The sequence below is a fragment of the Staurois parvus genome, unplaced genomic scaffold, assembly GCF_062004578.1.
Source record: "Staurois parvus isolate SC_StPar_1 unplaced genomic scaffold, SC_StPar_1.0 ptg001974l, whole genome shotgun sequence".
Taxonomy (NCBI): domain Eukaryota; kingdom Metazoa; phylum Chordata; class Amphibia; order Anura; family Ranidae; genus Staurois; species Staurois parvus.
In genome coordinates this window covers 215,369-239,045 of record NW_028319770.1, presented here as the reverse complement: position 1 = coordinate 239,045, position 23,677 = coordinate 215,369, and the positions used below count along the sequence as shown (strand labels likewise).

Below are 23,677 nucleotides of genomic sequence, written 5' to 3'. Positions count from 1 at the left end.
GAGCCGGGACACCTGTGCAAGCCTGAAGGGGAGGAGCCGGGACACCTGTGCATGACTGAAGGGGAGGAGCCGGGACACCTGAAGATGGAGGTCGGATTTAAGTGTAAAATAAAACTTTATTTGTATTGATATTTCATTCATTTTATATTCTAGAAGAATTGCAGAGAAATCTCGAGGAGGATCTTCAGAATCAGAATATTTGGGATCCGTCGTTCCCGCGGAAACATCCGAATTATTATTAATGTCGGGAACGTTACAGCTCATCTATTGAAGAATCAGATTTACATGGAGTGATCCTCGAAGGAACAATGTGGGCGGGAACATGAGGACCCCCACATGCTGTGCTGGATATCTTCATCATCCAATTGATGCAATTCTACTCCTCCAACTCCCGAGATCTTCCCCTCCCCCCCTGCTCCGCCAGGAGAACCTTCTCCGCCACTTGTCTGTAGTGATCCTCCGTCCTCCTGCGCTGGGCTGCCTGTGAGAGACCGAGTACATAGACACCGAGATCATACAATGTTACATTTTTACAGGAAATATCTGTTCTCTGTACAGCACTGCGGTATATGTCAGAGCTATATAAACGTATAATAATAATGGTGTGTCACTGTGGGGGAGGGGACATTAGAGTGTAAGCTCCTCTGGTGCACAGACTGATGGGACTGTGGGGGAGGGGACATTAGAGCGTAAGCTCCTCTGGTGCACAGACTGATGGGACTGCGGGGGAGGGGACATTAGAGTGTAAGCTCCTCTGATACAGAGACTGATGTGACTGTGGGGGAGGGGACATTAGAGCGTAAGCTCCTCTGGTACAGAGACCGATGTGACTGTGGGGGGAGGGGACATTAGAGTGTAAGCTCCTCTGGTACAGAGACCGATGGGACTGTGGGGGGAGGGGACATTAGAGCTTAAGCTCCTCTGGTACAGAGACTGATGTGACTGTGGGGGAGGGGACATTAGAGCGTAAGCTCCTCTGGTACACAGACTGATGGGACTGCGGGGGAGGGGACATTAGAGCGTAAGCTCCTGTGGTACAGAGACTGATGGGACTGCGGGGGAGGGGACATTAGAGCGTAAGCTCCTCTGGTACACAGACTGATGGGACTGCGGGGGAGGGGACATTAGAGCGTAAGCTCCTGTGGTACAGAGACTGATGGGACTGCGGGGGAGGGGACATTAGAGCGTAAGCTCCTGTGGTACACAGACTGATGGGACTGCGGGGGAGGGGACATTAGAGCGTAAGCTCCTGTGGTACAGAGACTAGTGTCAGTATATAGCGGTGATTTCACGCTCACCAGTTGCTCGATCTCCTTCTGCTCGCTCGTCGCACATTTCTCGAACTCCCTCTGGTCGATCTTCTCTCGCACTCTCCTCAGGTGATCGATCCTTCGCTGTTCTCTCTTCTTCTCCTCGGCAGCCACCGTCTGGTTGCGCTCTTTGCACTCCTCGCTGGCGGCCATCTTGGCCTTTATACTGGTGATCTCCTCTGTCTCTCGCTCCTTCGCCTTCCGCTCCTCGTTCTGCAGGCGCTGCAGCGTCTTCTTCCTGCGCACAGACATTGCTGTCAGATGATGTCATCGGGAAAGATTGGAAAGTCTAGCGATGTCTCTGGATTGTTTCGGGGGGGGGAGAGGATTTTCTCCACCATGCTTCACATTATGGATTCATGGGCGTTGTTGCTTTTGCAGTGCAGCCACATGACACTGAACTGGACAAAGAAAACTCAGAGCTCGTGACTCTAAAGCAGGCCATACACTGTACAATCTGTGACTGCAGACGGAGCAGGGTGGATTTGAGGTCTGGTGTAATGTTCTGCTGTCAGCAGGGGGCGCAAATCAAATCTGCAACCTATGCTGCTGAAGCAGTCTGCAGCTCATGGATGGGCGGGGCTGCATGGCCTTTTCACCTTGACAGCGAAAGGGCATTCCTCTAGCCCCGCCCCCCGGACAGTAATTTTAGTATAATGGGGAGGAGCAGAAAGTTTCCACAATGGCGGTACCTGTGCGCCTCTTGGCTCCGGCTGTACTTCTTCCCAGACTCCTCTTCTCTCTTCTCCTCCCACTGCAGATGTCTCTCCTTCTGCTCCTGCTGCTTCTCGAGGATCGCCTGCTTACGGCGCAGCTTCCCTGCTTCTGATTCGCCCAGGCGCTCAGCGACAGGTCGTGACGGTTGCTGAGAAAAAAAATTTGTTGGGGAATATTTGTAAAGTGTAATTTCACTCTCTCCATCTCCATGAACTCTCCTGACGCTGCCAAGATCGGTACATAGATAGGAAGGGAGATTGGATTTACTCGATTGAAACTTTTTTTTCAAAATTTTTTTCAGTGACTTCCTGGTTTCTGGCCTAGGCCACAATGATGTCATACATCCCAGGAGTCTTCAGGAGGAGAGGAGGGGCTTTCACAGTTAAGCACACCCTCCTACCTGCGATAAGGGCAGATGGACTCCAGGAAGTAAATGCTACATGAATCGTCTGCCCTTATTCAAGATGGCCGCAGATAGAAATACTAGTGGAGGGGTAAAGTGAATTTTTAATACCTCGTCAGCACAAATAAAATCAAACAATGAAAACCCGGCTACCGAAATAATATAAAACACGAGTATGAACCGCACTTCAAACCGAACCGAACCAGGCGAGGAAAGGTCCATCAAGAGAACAGAATGATTCAGTCTGCGGCTCTTCTTAACCGCCAATCAATGAATAACACCCTCCCAACCCCCACCAATATAGATATGTCTCCCTATAGCCAAACGTTACTCTGAACTGAGAAAACTGGGGAGCAGGAAGTCCTTTTGGACACTAGATGGCAATAAATGTCATAGGAATTTGCTATTATACTTGGCACCATCTACTGGACAAGTGTGGTATTTTCCTTGGCACCATCTACTGGACAAATGTGGTATTTTCCTTGGCACCATCTACTGGACAAATGTGGTATCTTCCTTGGCACCATCTACTGGACAAATGTGATATCTTCCTTGGCACCATCTACTGGACAAATGTGGTACTTTCCATTTTTAAGTATAACTAAGGGCAAAACATTTTTTTATTTTTGAACTGAGGAGCAGGAAGTCCTTTTGGCCACTAGATGTTGATAAATGTCATACGAATTTGCTATTATACTTGGCACCATCTACCGAACAAATGTGATAATTTCCTTGGCACCATCTACTGAACAAATGTGGTATTTTCCTTGGCACCATCTACTGGACAAGTGTGGTATCTTCCTTGGCACCATCTACTGGACAAGTGTGGTATCTTCCTTGGCACCATCTACCGGACAAGTGTGGTATCTTCCTTGGCACCATCTACTGGACAAGTGTGGTATCTTCCTTGGCACCATCTACTGGACAAGTGTGGTATCTTCCTTGGCACCATCTACCGGACAAGTGTGGTATCTTCCTTGGCACCATCTACTGGACAAATGTGGTATCTTCCTTGGCACCATCTACCGGACAAGTGTGGTATCTTCCTTGGCACCATCTACCGGACAAGTGTGGTATCTTCCTTGGCACCATCTACGGGACAAGTGTGGTATTTTCCTTGGCACCATCTACCGGACAAATGTGGTATTTTCCTTGGCACCATCTACTGGACAAGTGTGATATCTTCCTTGGCACCATCTACCGGACAAATGTGGTATTTTTCATTTTAAAGTATAACTAAGGGCAAAACCTTTTTAATTTTTTAGGTTTTTTTTGTTTTTTTTTTGCCAAATTCGTGAGATTCATCCTCTCTACTTTTCCTGTTACCACAGAGAGTGAGAAAAAAGGGCAACAATTAATGTTGTCACCAGAACAGGAATAGAGGGGAAACCCTCCAATGGGGACACTAGTTCAGGGATTCCCTCACTTCGGAAGGATTTTCCCTCGCTTCCTGTTTTGGCCATTGGGACAGGAAGTGAAGGAAAATCTCCCCAATGGAAAAGATGGTAAAAAAAAAAAAAACAGATGGGGTTATAGCCCCTCCCCCTTACTCTATACAAAATGCCTTTAATTCTACTGTAACTGTTGATTGGTGACAAAAGTCCTCAGAAACCCTCCTGATCCTCCAATGTAAATCTTGCTTTCTCAAAGTGAAAGGTTGCCAATATGGGGTGTATTTATAAAAAAAAAAATGCATTGTAATTCGCCCATTAAAAGGACAAAATAAAAAAACAAACAAAAATATAAAAAAACAAATGTTAGGTTATGTCCTGGGCTGGTTGATTTGATCTTAAAATGAAGAATACTGCATTTGGCCATTAGATGGCGCTAAGTATCATTGGAATTTCCTATGATACTTGACACCATCTAATGGCCAATCGTGGTATTTTCCATCTTGGATTGAATCTCTGGACTGAATCTGATCCCCTCCGGGTCTTCCCTCCATACAATCACTAGGATTTCATATTCTTTACCATAGCGGGCCTTTCACTTACCCTCTCAGCTGGGACAAAATCGGTGTGGACCAAAACGTCTTTCACCGTGAGGCGCCTGACTGGTGAATCCACGATGGTATCAAACAGAGCGCTCCGATTGGTGGACTGGAAAGCATCCGACACGGGAGCTCGTGAATCCTCCGGGGACTGTTTACCTTTTGACTTTATAATTCCTGAGACAGAAAATTATATGAGATTCTCCAACCTGATTATATCCGACATCTGCTACAGTGAGCTGGGAGATGCCTCTACTACAGGAGTGACATCACCGCCCTCCAGATATAAGATATATTATACAGAGTGACATCACCGCCCCCCGGATATAAGATATATTATACAGAGTGACATCACCGCCCTCCGGATATAAGATATATTATACAGAGTGACATCACCGCCCTCCAGATATAAGATATATTATACAGAGTGACATCACCGCCCTCCGGATATAAGATATATTATACAGAGTGACATCACCGCCCTCCGGATATAAGATATATTATACAGAGTGACATCACCGCCCTCCGGATATAAGATATATTATACAGAGTGACATCACCGCCCTCCGGATATAAGATATATTATACAGAGTGACATCACCGCCCTCCGGATATAAGATATATTATACAGAGTGACATCACCGCCCTCCGGATATAAGATATATTATACAGGAGTGACATCACCGCCCTCCGGATATAAGATATATTATACAGAGTGACATCACCGCCCTCCAGATATAAGATATATTATACAGGAGTGACATCACCGCCCTCCAGATATAAGATATATTATACAGAATGACATCACCGCCCTCCAGATATAAGATATATTATACAAGAGTGACATCACCGCCCTCCAGATATAAGATATATTATACAAGAGTGACATCACCGCCCTACAGATATAAGATATATTATACAGAGTGACATCACCGCCCTCCGGATATAAGATATATTATACAGGAGTGACATCACCGCCCTCCAGATATAAGATATATTATACAGAGTGACATCACCGCCCTCCAGATATAAGATATATTATACAGAGTGACATCACCGCTCTCCAGATATAAGATATATTATACAGGAGTGACATCACCGCCCTCCAGATATAAGATATATTATACAGAGTGACATCACCGCCCTCCAGATATAAGATATATTATACAGAGTGACATCACCGCCCTCCAGATATAAGATATATTATACAGAGTGACATCACCGCCCTCCAGATATAAGATATATTATACAGGAGTGACATCACCGCCCTCCGGATATAAGATATATTATACAAGAGTGACATCACCGCCCTCCAGATATAAGATATATTATACAGAGTGACATCACCGCCCTCCAGATATAAGATATATTATACAAGAGTGACATCACCGCCCTCCAGATATAAGATATATTATACAGGAGTGACATCACCGCCCTCCAGATATAAGATATATTATACAGAGTGACATCACCGCCCTCCAGATATAAGATATATTATACAGAGTGACATCACCGCCCTCCAGATATAAGATATATTATACAAGAGTGACATCACCGCCCTCCAGATATAAGATATATTATACAGAGTGACATCACCGCCCTCCAGATATAAGATATATTATACAGAGTGACATCACCGCCCTCCAGATATAGGATATAATACGCTGGCACGGTGACACACCCGGTTTTCGGTAGGAGGGTTCCGGTTGTCCGCGTTTCCAGTACTTCCAGTCCGGTCGGTCGCCGGCGTCTGATTTCGGCTTCTCCCATAGGCTAGAATCTGTGTTGACCGCGCTGTCCACCAGGGTGCGATATGTGGTCTCTGACAGGCCCGTCTCATCATCTGTGTCCTCATCCTCCAGGAGATCTTCATCCTCGCTCTCAGAGGTCGATGAGAAACGGCGGCCGCGGCTCCTGGGACTTCTCCTCCCTCCGATGATTGAACGTTCATCCTTCTCAGGTTCCTTCTTGTTCTGGATGTAGACGGTGGTCCTGGGTGTCAGCGCCCACCAGTCCTGGCACTTGGGGTCCCAGCAGCAGGTGCAGGTCGGGTGGCTGGGGAAGCAGCAGCAGTTGCAGTGTTGGTGGGGGAGGGGGGCGTGGTGGGGGAGGTGGGGATGGACGGCGTGATGGCGCCATCCATGGTGGAGATCTGTGGTGCACACAGGGACGGGAACTGTGGTACAGCGGTCGGTGATGACGTAGGTGGTGCTGCTCGGGGGTTGGTCCTCCCGGAGTTGGCGACCGGTGATAGGTCGATGCAGCTTGTCTACGATCCTATGGTGAACCGTCGGCGAAATCCACACAGCCACGCCCAGTGGGACCTTGACTTTCTTCCCATTCCAGAAACAAACCGTCAGCTCCTCGTCCTCAGTCACTGCGAGAGATACGTTTAGTTTTTAATAAAATATATAAATGAACAAAAAGGAAATAAATCAATTTACCTAAATTTTATATATATTAATATTAAGTACAGAAATTATTATTATTATTATTATTATACAGTATTTATAAAGCGCCAATAGTTCGCTCAGCGCTGTACATTACAGAGGGGGACAGAACATGTGACAGAACAATACCAATACAATGTGATACATGAGGGGATCGAGGTCCCTGCTCCTTGGAGCTTACAATCTAGGAGGGAGGGGGTGGTGGCACAGGAGGAGATAGCTGTGGGGGATGGAGTGGTAGGAAGAGTGGAGGAGGTCGGCAGGTTAGCAGGGGGTGGGGTAGGCTTCCCTGAAGAGATGGGTTTTCAGGGTGCGCCTAAAGGAGAGGAGAGTAGGTGATAATCTGATGGGTTGGGGCAGGGAGTTCCAGAGGATGGGTGACACCCTGGAGAAGTCCTGGAGGCGGGCATAGGAGGAGGAGACCAGGGAACTAGAGAGAAGGAGGTCTTGTGAGGAGCGGAGTGTGCGTGTTGGGCGGTACTTGGATATTAGGTCAGTGATGTAGTTCGGGGCAGTATGGTGGACGGCTTTGTACGTCAGTGTTAGGATTTTGAATTTGATCCGTTGGGCAATCGGAAGCCAGTGAAGGGATTGGCAGAGGGGGGTGGAGGACACTGAGTGGAGGTCAGTGGAGGGATTGGCAGAGAGGGGTGGAGGACACTGAGTGCAGGCGAGTGGAGGGATTGGCAGAGGGGGGTGGAGGACACTGAGTGGAGGCCAGTGGAGGGATTGGCAGAGGGGGGTGGAGGACACTGAGTGGAGGTCAGTGGAGGGATTGGCAGAGGGGGGTGGAGGACACTGTTGTGGAGGTCAGTGGAGGGATTGGCAGAGGGGGTGGAGGACACTGAGTGGAGGTCAGTGGAGGGATTGGCAGAGAGGGGTGGAGGACACTGAGTGGAGGCCAGTGGATCAATTGGCAGAGAGGGGTGGAGGACACTGATTGGAGGTCAGTGGAGGGATTGGCAGAGGGGGATGGAGGACACTGAGTGGAGGCGAGTGGAGGGATTGGCAGAGGGGGGTGGAGGACACTGAGTGGAGGCCAGTGGAGGGATTGGCAGAGGGGGGTGGAGGACACTGTTGTGGAGGTCAGTGGAGGGATTGGCAGAGGGGGGTGGAGGACACTGAGTGGAGGTCAGTGGAGGGATTGGCAGAGGGGGGTGGAGGACACTGTTGTGGAGGTCAGTGGAGGGATTGGCAGAGGGGGGTGGAGGACACTGAGTGGAGGTCAGTGGAGGGATTGGCAGAGAGGGGTGGAGGACACTGAGTGGAGGCCAGTGGATCAATTGGCAGAGAGGGGTGGAGGACACTGATTGGAGGTCAGTGGAGGGATTGGCAGACAGGGGTGGAGGACACTGAATGGAGGTCAGTGGAGGGATTGGCAGACAGGGGTGGAGGACACTGAGTGGAGGCCAGTGGAGGGATTGGCAGAGGGGGGTGGAGGACACTGAATGGAGGCCAGTGGAGGGATTGGCAGAGGGGGGTGGTGGCCAGTGGAGGGATTGGCAGAGGGGGGTGGAGGCCAGTGGAGGGATTGGTAGAGGGGAGTGGTGGACACTGAGTGGAGGCCAGTGGAGGGATTGGCAGAGAGGGGTGGAGGACACTGAATGGAGGCCAGTGGAGGGATTGGCAGAGAGGGGTGGAGGACACTGAGTGGAGGCCAGTGGAGGGATTGGCAGAGAGGGGTGGAGGACACTGAGTGGAGGCCAGTGGAGGGATTGGCAGAGAGGGATGGAGGACACTGAGTGGAGGCCAGTGGAGGGATTGGCAGAGAGGGGTGGAGGACACTGAGTGGAGGGATTGGCAGAGGGGGATGGCGGAAACGGAGTGGTTGGAAAGGTGAATGAGTCTGGCAGCCGTATTCAGGATGGACTGAAGCGGGGATAGCCAGCGGTGAGGCAGGCCAGTGAGGAGGGAGTTGCAGTAGTCGAGTCGTGATATGATGAGGGAGTGGATGAGCTGTTTAGTGGTTTCTGGGGTTAGGAATGTGCGGATTTTGGCGATGTTGCGGAGGTGGAGTCTGCATGAAGCGGAGGCGGAGTCTGCATGTTGCGGAGGTGGAGTCTGCACAAGTTTGTTAAAGATTGGACTTGGGGCTGGAAGGATAGGTTGTAGTCCAGAATGACACCAAGTACTCTGGCCTGCGGGGCGGGTTTGATGGTGGCATTGCTGGATGTGATGGAGAAGTCAATGGGGGGGGGGGGGGTCCGGGCTGGGGGGGGGGGGGGGAAGACAAGAAACTCGGTTTTGGAGAGGTTCAGTTTAAGGAAGTGGAGCGACATCCAGTCTGATATGTCGCTCAGTAGGTGTGTGATTCGGGCGGAGACCGAGGGGGTGAGGTGGGGGGCGGAGACCGAGGGGGTGAGGTGGGGGGTTGAGAGATAGGTTTGTGTGTCGTCGGCATAGAGGTGATAGTTGAAGCCGTGGGAGTGTATGAGTTGGCCAAGGGAGGAGGTGTAGATGGAGAAGAGAAGGGGCCCGAGGACAGAGCCTTGAGGGACCCCAACAGAGAGGGGGAGTGAGGGGGAGGTGGTAGCATAATAGGTAACGCTGAAAGAGCGTTGTGATAGGTAGGATGAGAGCTAGGAGAGGGCGGAGTCTCTGAGGCCGAGGGAGTGTAGTTTTTTGAGGAGGAGGGGGTGGTTGACTGTGTCGAAGGCCGCAGAGAGGTCAAGGAGTAGGAGCACTGAATAGTGTCCATTAGCTTTGGCGGTTAGCAGGTCGTTGGAGAGTTTGAGTAAGGCTGTTTCGGTGGAGTGTAGGGGACGGAAGCGGACTGGAGGGGGTCGAGGAGGTGGTTGTCGTTGAGGTGGGCGCTCAGGCGGGTGTAGACTAGGCGCTCAAGGAGTTTAGATGTAAATGGGAGCAGGGAGATGGGTCTGAGTTTGTTCGGGTCGGAGGGGTCCAGGCAGGGCCTTTTAAGTATGGGGGTGATGTGTGCATGTTTCAGAGGGGAGGGGAAAGTGCCGGAGGAGAGGGAGAGAATAAAGATGTGGGTGAGGGAGCGTAGGATGGAGGGGGAGGGTGACCGGAGGAGTTGTGAGGGGACAGGGTCAAGGGGGCAGGTGGTGAGGCGGGCTACATAAATCAATTTACCTACATTTTTGATTAAATAAAAAAAATAATAAATAATTTTTTTATATCTATCCATATATATATAAATAAATGGTTTCATTTTTTTTAATTTAATAAAAAATACACACACATATGTGTGTATTTTTGATTAAATTAAAATAATAATGGAATAAAAAAAATATACATAAAATAATTTAAGAATATTAATTAACCAAAAAAGAAATTTATATTAGTTTATAAAAGTAAAAAGTTTTTATTATTTTCATTAAAAATAAGAAGGAGAAGAAATATTAATTAAATAATTAAATTATTAAATTAAATCAATACATTTAGAAATTACTTTAAGATAAGTAAATATAACATATAATAAATCAAATTAACTATTTAAATTAATTCAAATTAACTATTAAATAATAAATTAATATATAGTAAATAAAATATATAGAAGTATTATTATTATACAGGATTTATGGCACCAACAGTTTGCTCAGCACTTTACAATATAAAGGGAGACAATACAGCAACAATACAGATCAATACAAGAGTGTAAGAGAAGTAAACATAAACTAAAGTGTATAATATTATACAAAATAAAAATTATTATGATTATATAATAAAATAGTCATTAAGCAATAAAAAAAAATAACTAAAAAATTAAATATATTTAAAAATGACTTTAAAATAAATTTAAATAAATAAATGAACAAGCCTATAATAAATCAATTAAGTAAAGTCATTATTAAATAATTTATAAATATATGAAAAACAATAAAATAAAATATATAAAAGTAAAAACAAAAGTAAATTGATGATATTAAATAATAAAATGTTGTTGCTGTTGTTGTTATTAGTAGTATTTAATAAAAAAATTGGAATTAAACATTAAAAATAAATAATTTAAAAATAATGTCCTTTAGGAGAATAAAATAGTCATTAAGCAATAAAAATAAATAACTAAAAAATTTAATATATTTAAAAATGACTTTAAAATAAATTTAAATAAATAAATGAACAAGCCTATAATAAATCAATTAAGTAAAGTCATTATTAAATAATTTATAAATATATGAAAAACAATAAAATAAAATATATAAAAGTAAAAACAAAAGTAAATTGATGATATTAAATAATAAAATGTTGTTGCTGTTGTTGTTATTAGTAGTATTTAATAAAAAAAATTGGAATTAAACATTAAAAATAAATAATTTAAAAATAATGTCCTTTAGGAGAATAAAATAGTCATTAAGCAATAAAAAAAAAATAACTAAAAAATTAAATATATTTAAAAATGACTTTAAAATAAATTTAAATAAATAAATGAACAAGCCTATAATAAATCAATTAAGTAAAGTCATTATTAAATAATTTATAAATATATGAAAAACAATAAAATAAAATATATAAAAGTAAAAACATAAATAAATTGATGATATTAAATAATAAAATGTTGTTGCTGTTGTTGTTATTAGTAGTATTTAATAAAAAAAATTGAAATTAAACATTAAAAATAAATAATTTAAAAATAATGTCCTTTAGGAGAATAAAATAGTCATTAAGCAATAAAAAAAAATAACTAAAAAATTTAATATATTTAAAAATGACTTTAAAATAAATTTAAATAAATAAATGAACAAGCCTATAATAAATCAATTAAGTAAAGTCATTATTAAATAATTTATAAATATATGAAAAACAATAAAATAAAATATATAAAAGTAAAAACAAAAGTAAATTGATGATATTAAATAATAAAATGTTGTTGCTGCTGTTGTTATTAGTAGTATTTAATAAAAAAAATTGAAATTAAACATTAAAAATAAATAATTTAAAAATAATGTCCTTTAGGAGAATAAAATAGTCATTAAGCAATAAAAAAAAATAACTAAAAAATTAAATATATTTAAAAATGACTTTAAAATAAATTTAAATAAATAAATGAACAAGCCTATAATAAATCAATTAAGTAAAGTCATTATTAAATAATTTATAAATATATGAAAAACAATAAAATAAAATATATAAAAGTAAAAACAAAAGTAAATTGATGATATTAAATAATAAAATGTTGTTGCTGTTGTTGTTATTAGTAGTATTTAATAAAAAAAATTGAAATTAAACATTAAAAATAAATAATTTAAAAATAATGTCCTTTAGGAGAATAAAATAGTCATTAAGCAATAAAAAAAAATAACTAAAAAATTAAATATATTTAAAAATGACTTTAAAATAAATTTAAATAAATAAATGAACAAGCCTATAATAAATCAATTAAGTAAAGTCATTATTAAATAATTTATAAATATATGAAAAACAATAAAATAAAATATATAAAAGTAAAAACATAAATAAATTGATGATATTAAATAATAAAATGTTGTTGTTGTTATTATTAGTAGTATTTAATATAAAAAAATTGAAATTAAACATTAAAAATAAATAATTTAAAAATAATGTCCTTTAGGAGAATAAAATGGTCTTTACCACGCAGGGGGTCTCGGGTCTCCAGGCCCAGGATGACGGTTCCGGGCCCATAGCGGGTAAGTTCCGGCTCCCACGGGGCTAGAACATTGTCACCGGGTATTATGGGATGTCTGCTCGCTTCCTCGTGCTGGATGATGTCACCGGAGCTCGTCTTCTGCAGCATGGCCGGGTACCGATCGCTCTGCACAGATGGCCGATTGAACTCAATGAGGAAGACCCCCGGCTCCTCCTACAGGGGGAAAAAAATTACAGTTTGACTTGCTGTACCGGAACAAATGGGCGGGGTTATTGAAAACGCAAAAATTGTACGAACTGGATTAAAGTTAGGTTTGTTCCGCTACTTGCCGAGTACATAGTTACATAGTTACATAGTTAGTCTGGCTGAAAAAAGACAAACGTCCATCCAGTTCAACCATTAAAAAAAAAAAAAAAAAAAACTCAAATTTAATATTTTCAATACAATTTTCTGTCACATCTGAAAATGCTGCAACCAGGTGATGCTGAATTTTTATTTTTTTTTTTATTTTTAATTTTTTTTTATGTAAAGTCAATTTCCTTGCCCTTCTGCCACAAAATAGAAGACGAGTTGGAGAGACCGTTCGGTCCACGTAGGACTGATATAGATATCCGCTTATCTAGTTTAAAAATATACAGACCAGGATATCATTTTGTAAATATTTTATTTAACTAAAATAAATGCATTTAAAAAAATTACAATTGTATTTTTATAATAGAAAAAACTATTTTTATTTAAAAAAAAAAAAACATTGCATATGCAAGTTTTTTTTATTCTCGTTTTTATCCAGCAGATGGAGCTGTGGGCTACTTTTCATATGTTTTTCAGTCTTCTTTTCTGCTTTGTTATTTAAAAAAAAATGTCTGCTGTTCAGAGAGCTCTATAGTTCAAGCTGAATTTTTACATACCCCCCCCCCCCAACCTTCCTTCCTAAAGTCTTAACAAAAATATCACTGTCATTTTTGTATGTTTGATATAAATACAAAATAAGTCATAAAATATTTTAAAAACTATAATAATGTTTTGGGTCATATTTATTTTAATTGCACATTTTAAACTATTTTTTTATGTATTTTTTGTATTCTATATATTTTTATATTTTATTATATTTTATAAAAATACAAAATAAGTGATAACATTTTTAACAATACAATTTTATTTCAGTTATTTTTCATTTCTACCTTTTTTTTAACAATTTTCATAATTTTTCATGTATTTTTATATTCTATATATTTTCATATTTTATATAAATACAATATAAATTATAAAATATTTTTTTAATTCTTTTTAATTAATACATTTTGAAACTAACGTTTTATATTTTTTATGTATTTTTATAGTCTATATATTTTCATATTTTTTTTATTTTATATAAATTCAAAATAAATTATAGAATATCTTTACAATTACAATAATGGTTTTGGGTCAAATTTATTTAATTTTTTAAATTGATTAAACATTTTTTAAAAAAATTTTAAAATTAATTTTCTAACGAATCTTTATATTCTATTTTTTTTTAATATACTGTAGGGGACTGTTCATAAAACATTTGTTGCATGAATGTAAATTGTATTCATTGCATGCATTTGTGAAAGCCTAATTAAACATCAAAATGCGGTATAGTTTTCTCATTGAGGTGTTTCAAAAAACCGTACAGCTTGCTTCTGGCATTCATACAACAAATGTTTTATGAACAGACCCCTACAGTATATAAAAATAAATAGAATATAAAGATTTGTTAGAAAATTAATTAAAAAAATTGTTAAAAAATGTTTAATCAATTAAAAAAATTAAATAAATTTGACACAAAACCATTATTGTAATTGTAAAGATACTCCATCATTTATTTTGAATTTATATAAAATAAAATATGAAAATAGATAGACTATAAAAATACATAAAAAAATATATAAAACGTTAGTTTCAAAATATATTAATTAAAAAGAACTGAAATAAAATTATATTTAAAAAAATATTTTATCATTTATTTTGTATTTATATAAAATATGAAAATATATAGAATATAAAAAAAATAAAAATTAGTTTAAAAATGTATAAATGAAAAAGAACTGAAATAAAATTGTATTGTTAAAAATGTTATCATTTATTTTGTATTTTTATAAACTATAATAAAATAGGGAAAAATATAGAATATAAAACTACATTTAAAAATATAAAACATTAGTTTAAAAATGTATAAATAAAAAAGAACTGAAATAAAATTGAAATTTTAAAAAATATGCTATTGTTGTTTTTGCATTTGTATAAAATATATAAAATACAATAAAATCTGAAAATGTATAGAAAATAAAAATACATTCAAAAATATAAAACATTTGTTTCAAAATGTATTCATTAAAAATAATTTATATTGTATTTATTTAAAACACGTAAAAATGTATGGAATATAAAAATACATTAAAAGTTATGAAAATAGTTGAAAAATGTAAAAATGAAAAAGAACTGAAATAAATTTATTTTATTAAAAAAGTTATAATTTATTTTGTATTTGTATAAAATATATAAAATACAATAAAATCCAAAAATATATAGAAAATAAAAATACATTCAAAAATATTAAACATTCGTTTTGAAATGTATTCATTAAAAATAATTTATATTGTATTTATTTAAAACACGTAAAAATGTATGGAATATAAAAATACATTAAAAATTATGAAAATAGTTTAAAAATGTAGAAATGAAAAAGAACTGAAATAAAATTGTATTATTAAAAAAGTTATAATTTATTTAGTATTTTTATAAAATATATAAAATATAATAAAATATGGAAATATATAGAATATAAAAATAAAACATGAAAAAATGTATAGAATATAAAAATACATAAAAAATTACGAAAATAGTTTAAAAATATAGAAATTAAAAAGAACTGAAATAAAATTGTATTATTAAAAATGTTATAATTTATTTTGTATTTTTATAAAATATATTAAATATAATAAAATCCGAAAATATATAGAAAATAAAAATACATTCAAAAATATAAAACATTCGTTTTGAAATGTATTCATTAAAAATAATTTATATTGTATTTATTTAAAACACGTAAAAAATGTATGCAATATAAAAATACATAAAAAATTATGAAAATAGTTGAAAAACGTAGAAATGAAAAAGAACTGAAATAAAATTGTATTATTAAAAAAGTTATAATTTATTTTGTATTTTTATAAAATATATAAAATATAATAAAATATGGAAATATATAGAATATAAAAATAAAACACGAAAAAATGTATAGAATATAAAAATACATAAAAAATTATGAAAACAGTTTAAAAATGTAGAAATGAAAAAGAACTGAAATAAAATTGTATGATTAAAAATGTTATCATTTATTTTGTATTTGTATAAAATATAATAAAATATGGAAATATATAGAATATAAAAATACATTTAAAAATATAAAACATTAGTTTAAAAAATGTATAAATGATAAAGAATTGAAATAAAATGAACCTCGTTAATGTCTTCTATGACCTCACTGACCTCATGCCGCACTACGCCGAGGTAGTAGAATCCGTCGGGGTCCCTGCGTGCCAGCGCGGTTTCACGCCGGATGATGGCGGTGAGACATGGAGGAGTTGGGGACAAGTTCAGCTTCTTGCACCTCACACTGGTATAGCGGGGGAAGGGCTCCATCCACGGACATCTGTGCAAAATAAAATTTTATTTCAGTTCTTTTTCATTTCTACATTTTTAAACTATTTTCATAATTTTTTATTTATTTTTATATTCTATATATTTTCATATTTTTAAATACAGTATAAATTCTTTTTCATGAATACATTTCGAAACTAATGTTTTATTTTTTTTATGTATTTTTATTTTCTATATATTTTTGGATTTTATTGTATTTGATATATTTTATACAAATACAAAATAAATAATAGCATCTTTTTAAAAGTACAATTTTATTTCAGTTCTTTTTCATTTCTACATTTTTAAACTCATTTTTATATTTTGTCGTGTATTTTTATATTTTATATATTTCTATATTTTATTATATTTCATAAAAATACAATATTATAACATTTTTAATAATACAATTTTATTTCAGTTCTTTTTCATTTCTACATTTATGAACTATTTTCATAATTTTTCATGTATTTTTATATTCTATATATTTTTTGTATTTTAAATAAATACAATATAAATTCTTTTTAATGATTACATTTTGAAACAAATGTTTTATATTTTCTTATGTAGTTTTATTTTCTATATATTTTCGGATTTTATTGTATTTTATATATTTTATACAAACACAAAATAAATGATAGCATATTTTTTAAAATACAATTTTATTTCAGTTCTTTTTCATTTCTACATTTTTAAACTCATTTTTATAATTCTGGCTGTACTGACCGGCTGGTGTGCCTGAATCACAGAACTGGCTGAACAGAAATATTCTGCCCCACTTTTTTGTAAATTTCCTGCGTTCTGTTGAACTGCATCAGGTTATGGTGGATTTGTAGTATGCTGACATCTAGTGGAGGATTTTGGCCACTACAACTTGTTTACTTTTTGAATTTGGTATGTCCCCCTGTCCCTCCCCTTGTAGTTCGTTCGTTCCTTCCTGTTCCCTCAGTGCTGTGTTAGTATTTTGCAGAGACAGAGCTTGTCTTTATAATTCGTCCTCTGCACTGCGTCAGATTCCACCACTGCAGAATGTTGACTCAATAGAGCTGACATGCAAATGTTGACTTTTTTTGTAAAAAGTCAGCAGTTAGGCCCTCCTCTCCATCTCTAACTCCTCCCCTAATCCTGCAGTGACACCTTGTACAGGAAGTGGTGGAGGTGTGCTGTATGTGACAGCTTAGCTTCATATTCCCTGTGCTGTATGAGAGGTGGGATGGCGCCACCCGATGGTGGGGAATAGGCAGGTCTCCAGGGACAGACTGCAGTTTTTGTTCAGCGATTATACTGGTTACATCCATTCTCAAAAAATAGGTGCAGGAACTCCTCCCTTCTGAGACACTTCTTGTCTCCGCCCCCTATCCACCTCCAAGCACCATCACATGGTTCCACCCTCCACCCACCTCCGCACAGTCACATGGTTCCACCTCGTACCCTACCCCGAGCAAGGTCACATGGTTCCACCCCCTAGCCACCTCCGAGTACTGTCACATGATTCCACCCCCTACCCACCCCCGAGCACCGTGACATAATTCCCCCCCTACCCACCTCCGCAGTCACATGGTTCCACCCCATACCCACCCCCAAGCACTGTCACATGGTTCCACCCCCTACCCACCTTCAAGCGCCATCACATGGTTCCATCCCCTACCCATCCCCCAAGCACCACCACATGATTCCACCCCCTAGCCACCTCTGAGCACTGTCACATGGTTCCACCCCCTACCCACCCCCGAACACGGTAACATGGTTCCACCCCCTACCCACCCCCGAGCACGGTCACATGGTTCCACCCCCTACCCACCTCTGAGCACCTTCACATGATTCCACCCCCTACCCACCCCCGAGCACCGTCACAAGGTCCCACCCCCTACCCACCCCCGAGCATCGTCACATGGTTCCACCCCCTACCCACCTCCGAGCACATTACATGGTTCCACCCCCTACCCACCCCCGAGCACCGTCACATGGTTCCATCCCCTACCCACCCCCAAGCACCGTCACATGGTTCCATCCCCTACCCACCCCCAAGCACTGCCACATGGTTCCACCCCCTACCCACCTCCGAGCACCATCACATGGTTCCACCCCCTACCCACCTCCGAGCATCGTCACATGATTCCACCCCCTAGCCACCCCCGAGCTCCGTCACATGGTTATGTCTGGTAGGAGGTGACATAATACGTACCGCCCATGGATTGGATGATGGTGGGGGCCACATGGGTGAGATCCACATCCCCACAGAGGGTCCAAGCGTGCGTTCAGACAGCCATGCGCAGCGGGGGGAGGAGTGACGCTGCAATACTTGTGGTCCAGACACAGCGACCCAACACAGTGATCCATCCTGAAGAGACAACACTCTGCACAACACAGACAGACAGACGCATTTCATTCAGAATTGTCGCATTTCCTGATGACCTTCAAAACCTCAAAGATATCATAAAAACAATTAGATTCCAGACAATCCATGTATTTCCCACCCATCACATGACGGGGGAGTAGCTGGATGCTTCCAGATTCCAATAGGACCCCCCTCACCCCCCCCATCACCACCGCGCCAGGGTTGTCCTCACCAACATGGGAACAAGGTGCTTCGCTGGGGGGGGGGGGGGAGTGGGGCCCTCGGCCGATCAAAAAAATGTAAACCATGTATGGCCAGCTGCAGATACACTAACAAATCGCAGCTGTCTGGAAATGTCCTGCAGTGTTGCTGAGTCTCGGGATTGTTACATTGTACCCCAGTGTTGCTGAGTCCCGGGACTGTTACATTGTACCCCAGTGTTGCTGAGTCTCAGGATTGTTACATTGTACCCCAGTGTTGCTGAGTCCCGGGACTGTTACATTGTACCCCAGTGTTGCTGAGTCCCAGGATTGCTACATTGTACCCCAGTGTTGCTGAGTCTCGGGATTGCTACATTGTACCCCAGTGTTGCTGAGTCTCGGGATTGCTACATTGTACCCCAGTGTTGCTGAGTCCCGGGATTGCTACATTGTACCCCAGTGTTGCTGAGTCCCGGGATTGCTACATTGTACCCCAGTGTTGCTGAGTCCCGGGATTGCTACATTGTACCCCAGTGTTGCTGAGTCCCAGGATTGCTACATTGTACCCCGGTGTTGCTGAGTCCCGGGATGGCTACATTGTACCCCAGTGTTGCTGAGTCCCGGGATTGCTACATTGTACCCCAGTGTTGCTGAGTCCCGGGATTGCTACATTGTACCCCAGTGTTGCTGAGTCCCGGGATGGCTACATTGTACCCCAGTGTTGCTGAGTCCCGGGATTGCTACATTGTACCCCAGTGTTGCTGAGTCTCGGGATTGTTACATTGTACCCCAGTGTTGCTGAGTCCCGGGATTGTTACATTGTACCCCAGTGTTGCTGAGTCTCAGGATTGCTACATTGTACCCCAGTGTTGCTGAGTCTCAGGATTGCTACATTGTACCCCAGTGTTGCTGAGTCTCGGGATTGTTACATTGTACCCCAGTGTTGCTGAGTCCCAGGATTGCTACATTGTACCCCAGTGTTGCTGAGTCTCAGGATTGCTACATTGTACCCCAGTGTTGCTGAGTCTCAGGATTGTTACATTGTACCCCAGTGTTGCTGAGTCTCGGGATTGCTACATTGTACCCCAGTGTTGCTGAGTCTCGGGATTGTTACATTGTACCCCAGTGTTGCTGAGTCTCAGGATTGCTACATTGTACCCCAGTGTTGCTGAGTCCCGGGATTGTTACATTGTACCCCAGTCTGGCTGAGTCTCAGGATTGTTACATTGTACCCCAGTGTTGCTGAGTCCCGGGATTGCTACATTGTACCCCAGTGTTGCTGAGTCTCAGGATTGTTACATTGTACCCCAGTGTTGCTGAGTCCCGGGATTGTTACATTGTACCCCAGTGTTGCTGAGTCCCGGGATTGCTACATTGTACCCCAGTGTTGCTGAGTCTCGGGATTGCTACATTGTACCCCAGTGTTGCTGAGTCCCGGGATTGCTACATTGTACCCCAGTGTTGCTGAGTCTCGGGATTGCTACATTGTACCCCAGTGTTGCTGAGTCTCGGGATTGCTACATTGTACCCCAGTGTTGCTGAGTCCTAGGATTGCTACATTGTACCCCAGTGTTGCTGAGTCTCGGGAATTTTTACATTGTACCCCAGTGTTGCTGAGTCCCGGGATTGCTACATTGTACCCCAGTGTTGCTGAGTCCCAGGATTGCTACATTGTACCCCAGTGTTGCTGAGTCTCGGGAATTTTTACATTGTACCCCAGTATTGCTGAGTCTCAGGATTGCTACATTGTACCCCAGTGTTGCTGAGTCTCGGGATTGTTACATTGTACCCCAGTGTTGCTGAGTCTCAGGATTGCTACATTGTACCCCAGTGTTGCTGAGTCCCGGGACTGCTACATTGTACCCCAGTGTTGCTGAGTCCCGGGATTGTTACATTGTACCCCAGTGTTGCTGAGTCCCGGGATTGTTACATTGTACCCCAGTGTTGCTAAGTCTCGGGATTGTTACATTGTACCCCAGTGTTGCTGAGTCTCGGGATTGCTACATTGTACCCCGGTGTTGCTGAGTCTCGGGATTGTTACATTGTACCCCAGTGTTGCTAAGTCTCGGGATTGTTACATTGTACCCCAGTGTTGCTGAGTCCCGGGATTGTTACATTGTACCCCAGTGTTGCTGAGTCCCGGGATTGCTACATTGTACCCCAGTGTTGCTGAGTCCCGGGATTGCTACATTGTACCCCAGTGTTGCTGAGTCTCAGGATTGTTACATTGTACCTCAGTGTTGCTGAGTCCCGGGATTGTTACATTGTACCCCAGTGTTGCTGAGTCCCGGGATTTTTACATTGTACCCCAGTGTTGCTGAGTCCCGGGATTGTTACATTGTACCCCAGTGTTGCTGAGTCTCAGGATTGTTACATTGTACCCCAGTGTTGCTGAGTCTCGGGATTGTTACATTGTACCCCAGTGTTGCTGAGTCCCGGGATTGTTACATTGTACCCCAGTGTTGCTGAGTCCCGGGATTGTTACATTGTACCCCAGTGTTGCTGAGTCCCGGGATTGTTACATTGTACCCCAGTGTTACTGAGTCCCGGGATTGTTACATTGTACCCCAGTGTTACTGAGTCCCGGGATTGTTACATTGTACCCCAGTGTTACTGAGTCTCGGGATTGTTACATTGTACCCCAGTGTTACTGAGTCTCAGGATTGTTACATTGTACCCCAGTGTTGCTGAGTCCCGGGATTGTTACATTGTACCCCAGTGTTACTGAGTCTCAGGATTGTTACATTGTACCCCAGTGTTGCTGAGTCCCGGGATTGTTACATTGTACCCCAGTGTTACTGAGTCTCGGGATTGCTACATTGTACCCCAGTGTTGCTGAGTCCCGGGATTGCTACATTGTACCCCAGTGTTGCTGAGTCTCGGGATTGCTACATTGTACCCCAGTGTTGCTGAGTCTCGGGATTGCTACATTGTACCCCAGTGTTGCTGAGTCCTAGGATTGCTACATTGTACCCCAGTGTTGCTGAGTCTCGGGAATTTTTACATTGTACCCCAGTGTTGCTGAGTCCCGGGATTGCTACATTGTACCCCAGTGTTGCTGAGTCCCAGGATTGTTACATTGTACCCCAGTGTTGCTGAGTCTCGGGAATTTTTACATTGTACCCCAGTATTGCTGAGTCTCAGGATTGCTACATTGTACCCCAGTGTTGCTGAGTCTCGGGATTGTTACATTGTACCCCAGTGTTGCTGAGTCTCAGGATTGCTACATTGTACCCCAGTGTTGCTGAGTCCCGGGACTGCTACATTGTACCCCAGTGTTGCTGAGTCCCGGGATTGTTACATTGTACCCCAGTGTTGCTGAGTCCCGGGATTGTTACATTGTACCCCAGTGTTGCTGAGTCCCGGGATTGTTACATTGTACCCCAGTGTTGCTGAGTCCCGGGATTGCTACATTGTACCCCAGTGTTGCTGAGTCCCGGGATTGCTACATTGTACCCCAGTGTTGCTGAGTCTCAGGATTGTTACATTGTACCTCAGTGTTGCTGAGTCCCGGGATTGTTACATTGTACCCCAGTGTTGCTGAGTCCCGGGATTTTTACATTGTACCCCAGTGTTGCTGAGTCCCGGGATTGTTACATTGTACCCCAGTGTTGCTGAGTCTCAGGATTGTTACATTGTACCCCAGTGTTGCTGAGTCTCGGGATTGTTACATTGTACCCCAGTGTTGCTGAGTCCCGGGATTGTTACATTGTACCCCAGTGTTGCTGAGTCCCGGGATTGTTACATTGTACCCCAGTGTTGCTGAGTCCCGGGATTGTTACATTGTACCCCAGTGTTACTGAGTCCCGGGATTGTTACATTGTACCCCAGTGTTACTGAGTCTCAGGATTGTTACATTGTACCCCAGTGTTGCTGAGTCCCGGGATTGTTACATTGTACCCCAGTGTTACTGAGTCTCAGGATTGTTACATTGTACCCCAGTGTTGCTGAGTCCCGGGATTGTTACATTGTACCCCAGTGTTACTGAGTCCCGGGATTGCTACATTGTACCCCAGTGTTGCTGAGTCTCGGGATTGTTACATTGTACCCCAGTGTTACTGAGTCTCGGGATTGTTACATTGTACCCCAGTGTTACTGAGTCTCAGGATTGTTACATTGTACCCCAGTGTTACTGAGTCTCGGGATTGTTACATTGTACCCCAGTGTTGCTGAGTACCGGGACTGTTACATTGTACCCCAGTGTTGCTGAGTCCCGGGATTGCTACATTGTACCCCAGTGTTGCTAAGTCTCGGGATTGTTACATTGTACCCCAGTGTTGCTGAGTCCCGGGATTGTTACATTGTACCCCAGTGTTGCTGAGTCCCGGGATTGTTACATTGTACCCCAGTGTTGCTAAGTCTCGGGATTGTTACATTGTACCCCAGTGTTGCTGAGTCTCGGGATTGTTACATTGTACCCCAGTGTTGCTGAGTCTCGGGATTGTTACATTGTACCCCAGTGTTGCTGAGTCTCGGGATTGTTACATTGTACCCCAGTGTTGCTGAGTCTCGGGATTGTTACATTGTACCCCAGTGTTGCTGAGTCTCTGGATTGTTACATTGTACCCCAGTGTTGCTGAGTCTCGGGATTGTTACATTGTACCCCAGTGTTACTGAGTCTCGGGATTGTTACATTGTACCCCAGTGTTACTGAGTCTCAGGATTGTTACATTGAAACATTTTTCTAGAAGTTTGAGAAGTTTTTTTAAAACTGAGACTATAGAAGGAAGAGCAGAGGGAAGAACCAGCCTGGGGGTGGGAGTCATGTGACTGGGGGGGGGCTGATCTAGCAGTTACAATGTATCAGGCTGATCAGTAATAATTGCCCGTCTATGGGGAGATATTTCCCGGATCCGGGTTCTTACCAGAGGCAGCAGCCGTGCCGGGATCTGTCAGGTGTCCTCTATCCACAGAGTTTACTGGTTCCTAGGCAACATGTTTCCTGGTTACCACTATGGTTGCCATGGAGGCACTGGGAATGAGACCTGCAGTTGGAGCATGCTCAGTGCACCATCCCCGCCGAGAATAGGAGGAATA

At 41.3% G+C, this 23,677-nt stretch overlaps 1 protein-coding gene across 1 annotated transcript; it reads right to left on the bottom strand.

Annotated features, from left to right (window-relative positions):
- Positions 1-96: 96 nt before the first annotated feature.
- LOC149433124 (uncharacterized protein C11orf16 homolog) lies at positions 97-23,677 on the bottom strand. Its single transcript, XM_089664629.1, has 9 exons — positions 23,506-23,677; positions 18,288-18,459; positions 15,953-16,115; positions 12,424-12,652; positions 6,102-6,797; positions 4,425-4,597; positions 2,003-2,175; positions 1,299-1,548; positions 97-481 (listed from the first exon to the last, which is right to left on the bottom strand). The coding sequence occupies exons 2-9, from the start codon at positions 18,440-18,442 to the stop codon at positions 377-379; spliced, it is 1,944 nt and encodes a 647-aa protein (XP_089520755.1). The 5' UTR covers positions 18,443-18,459; positions 23,506-23,677; the 3' UTR covers positions 97-376.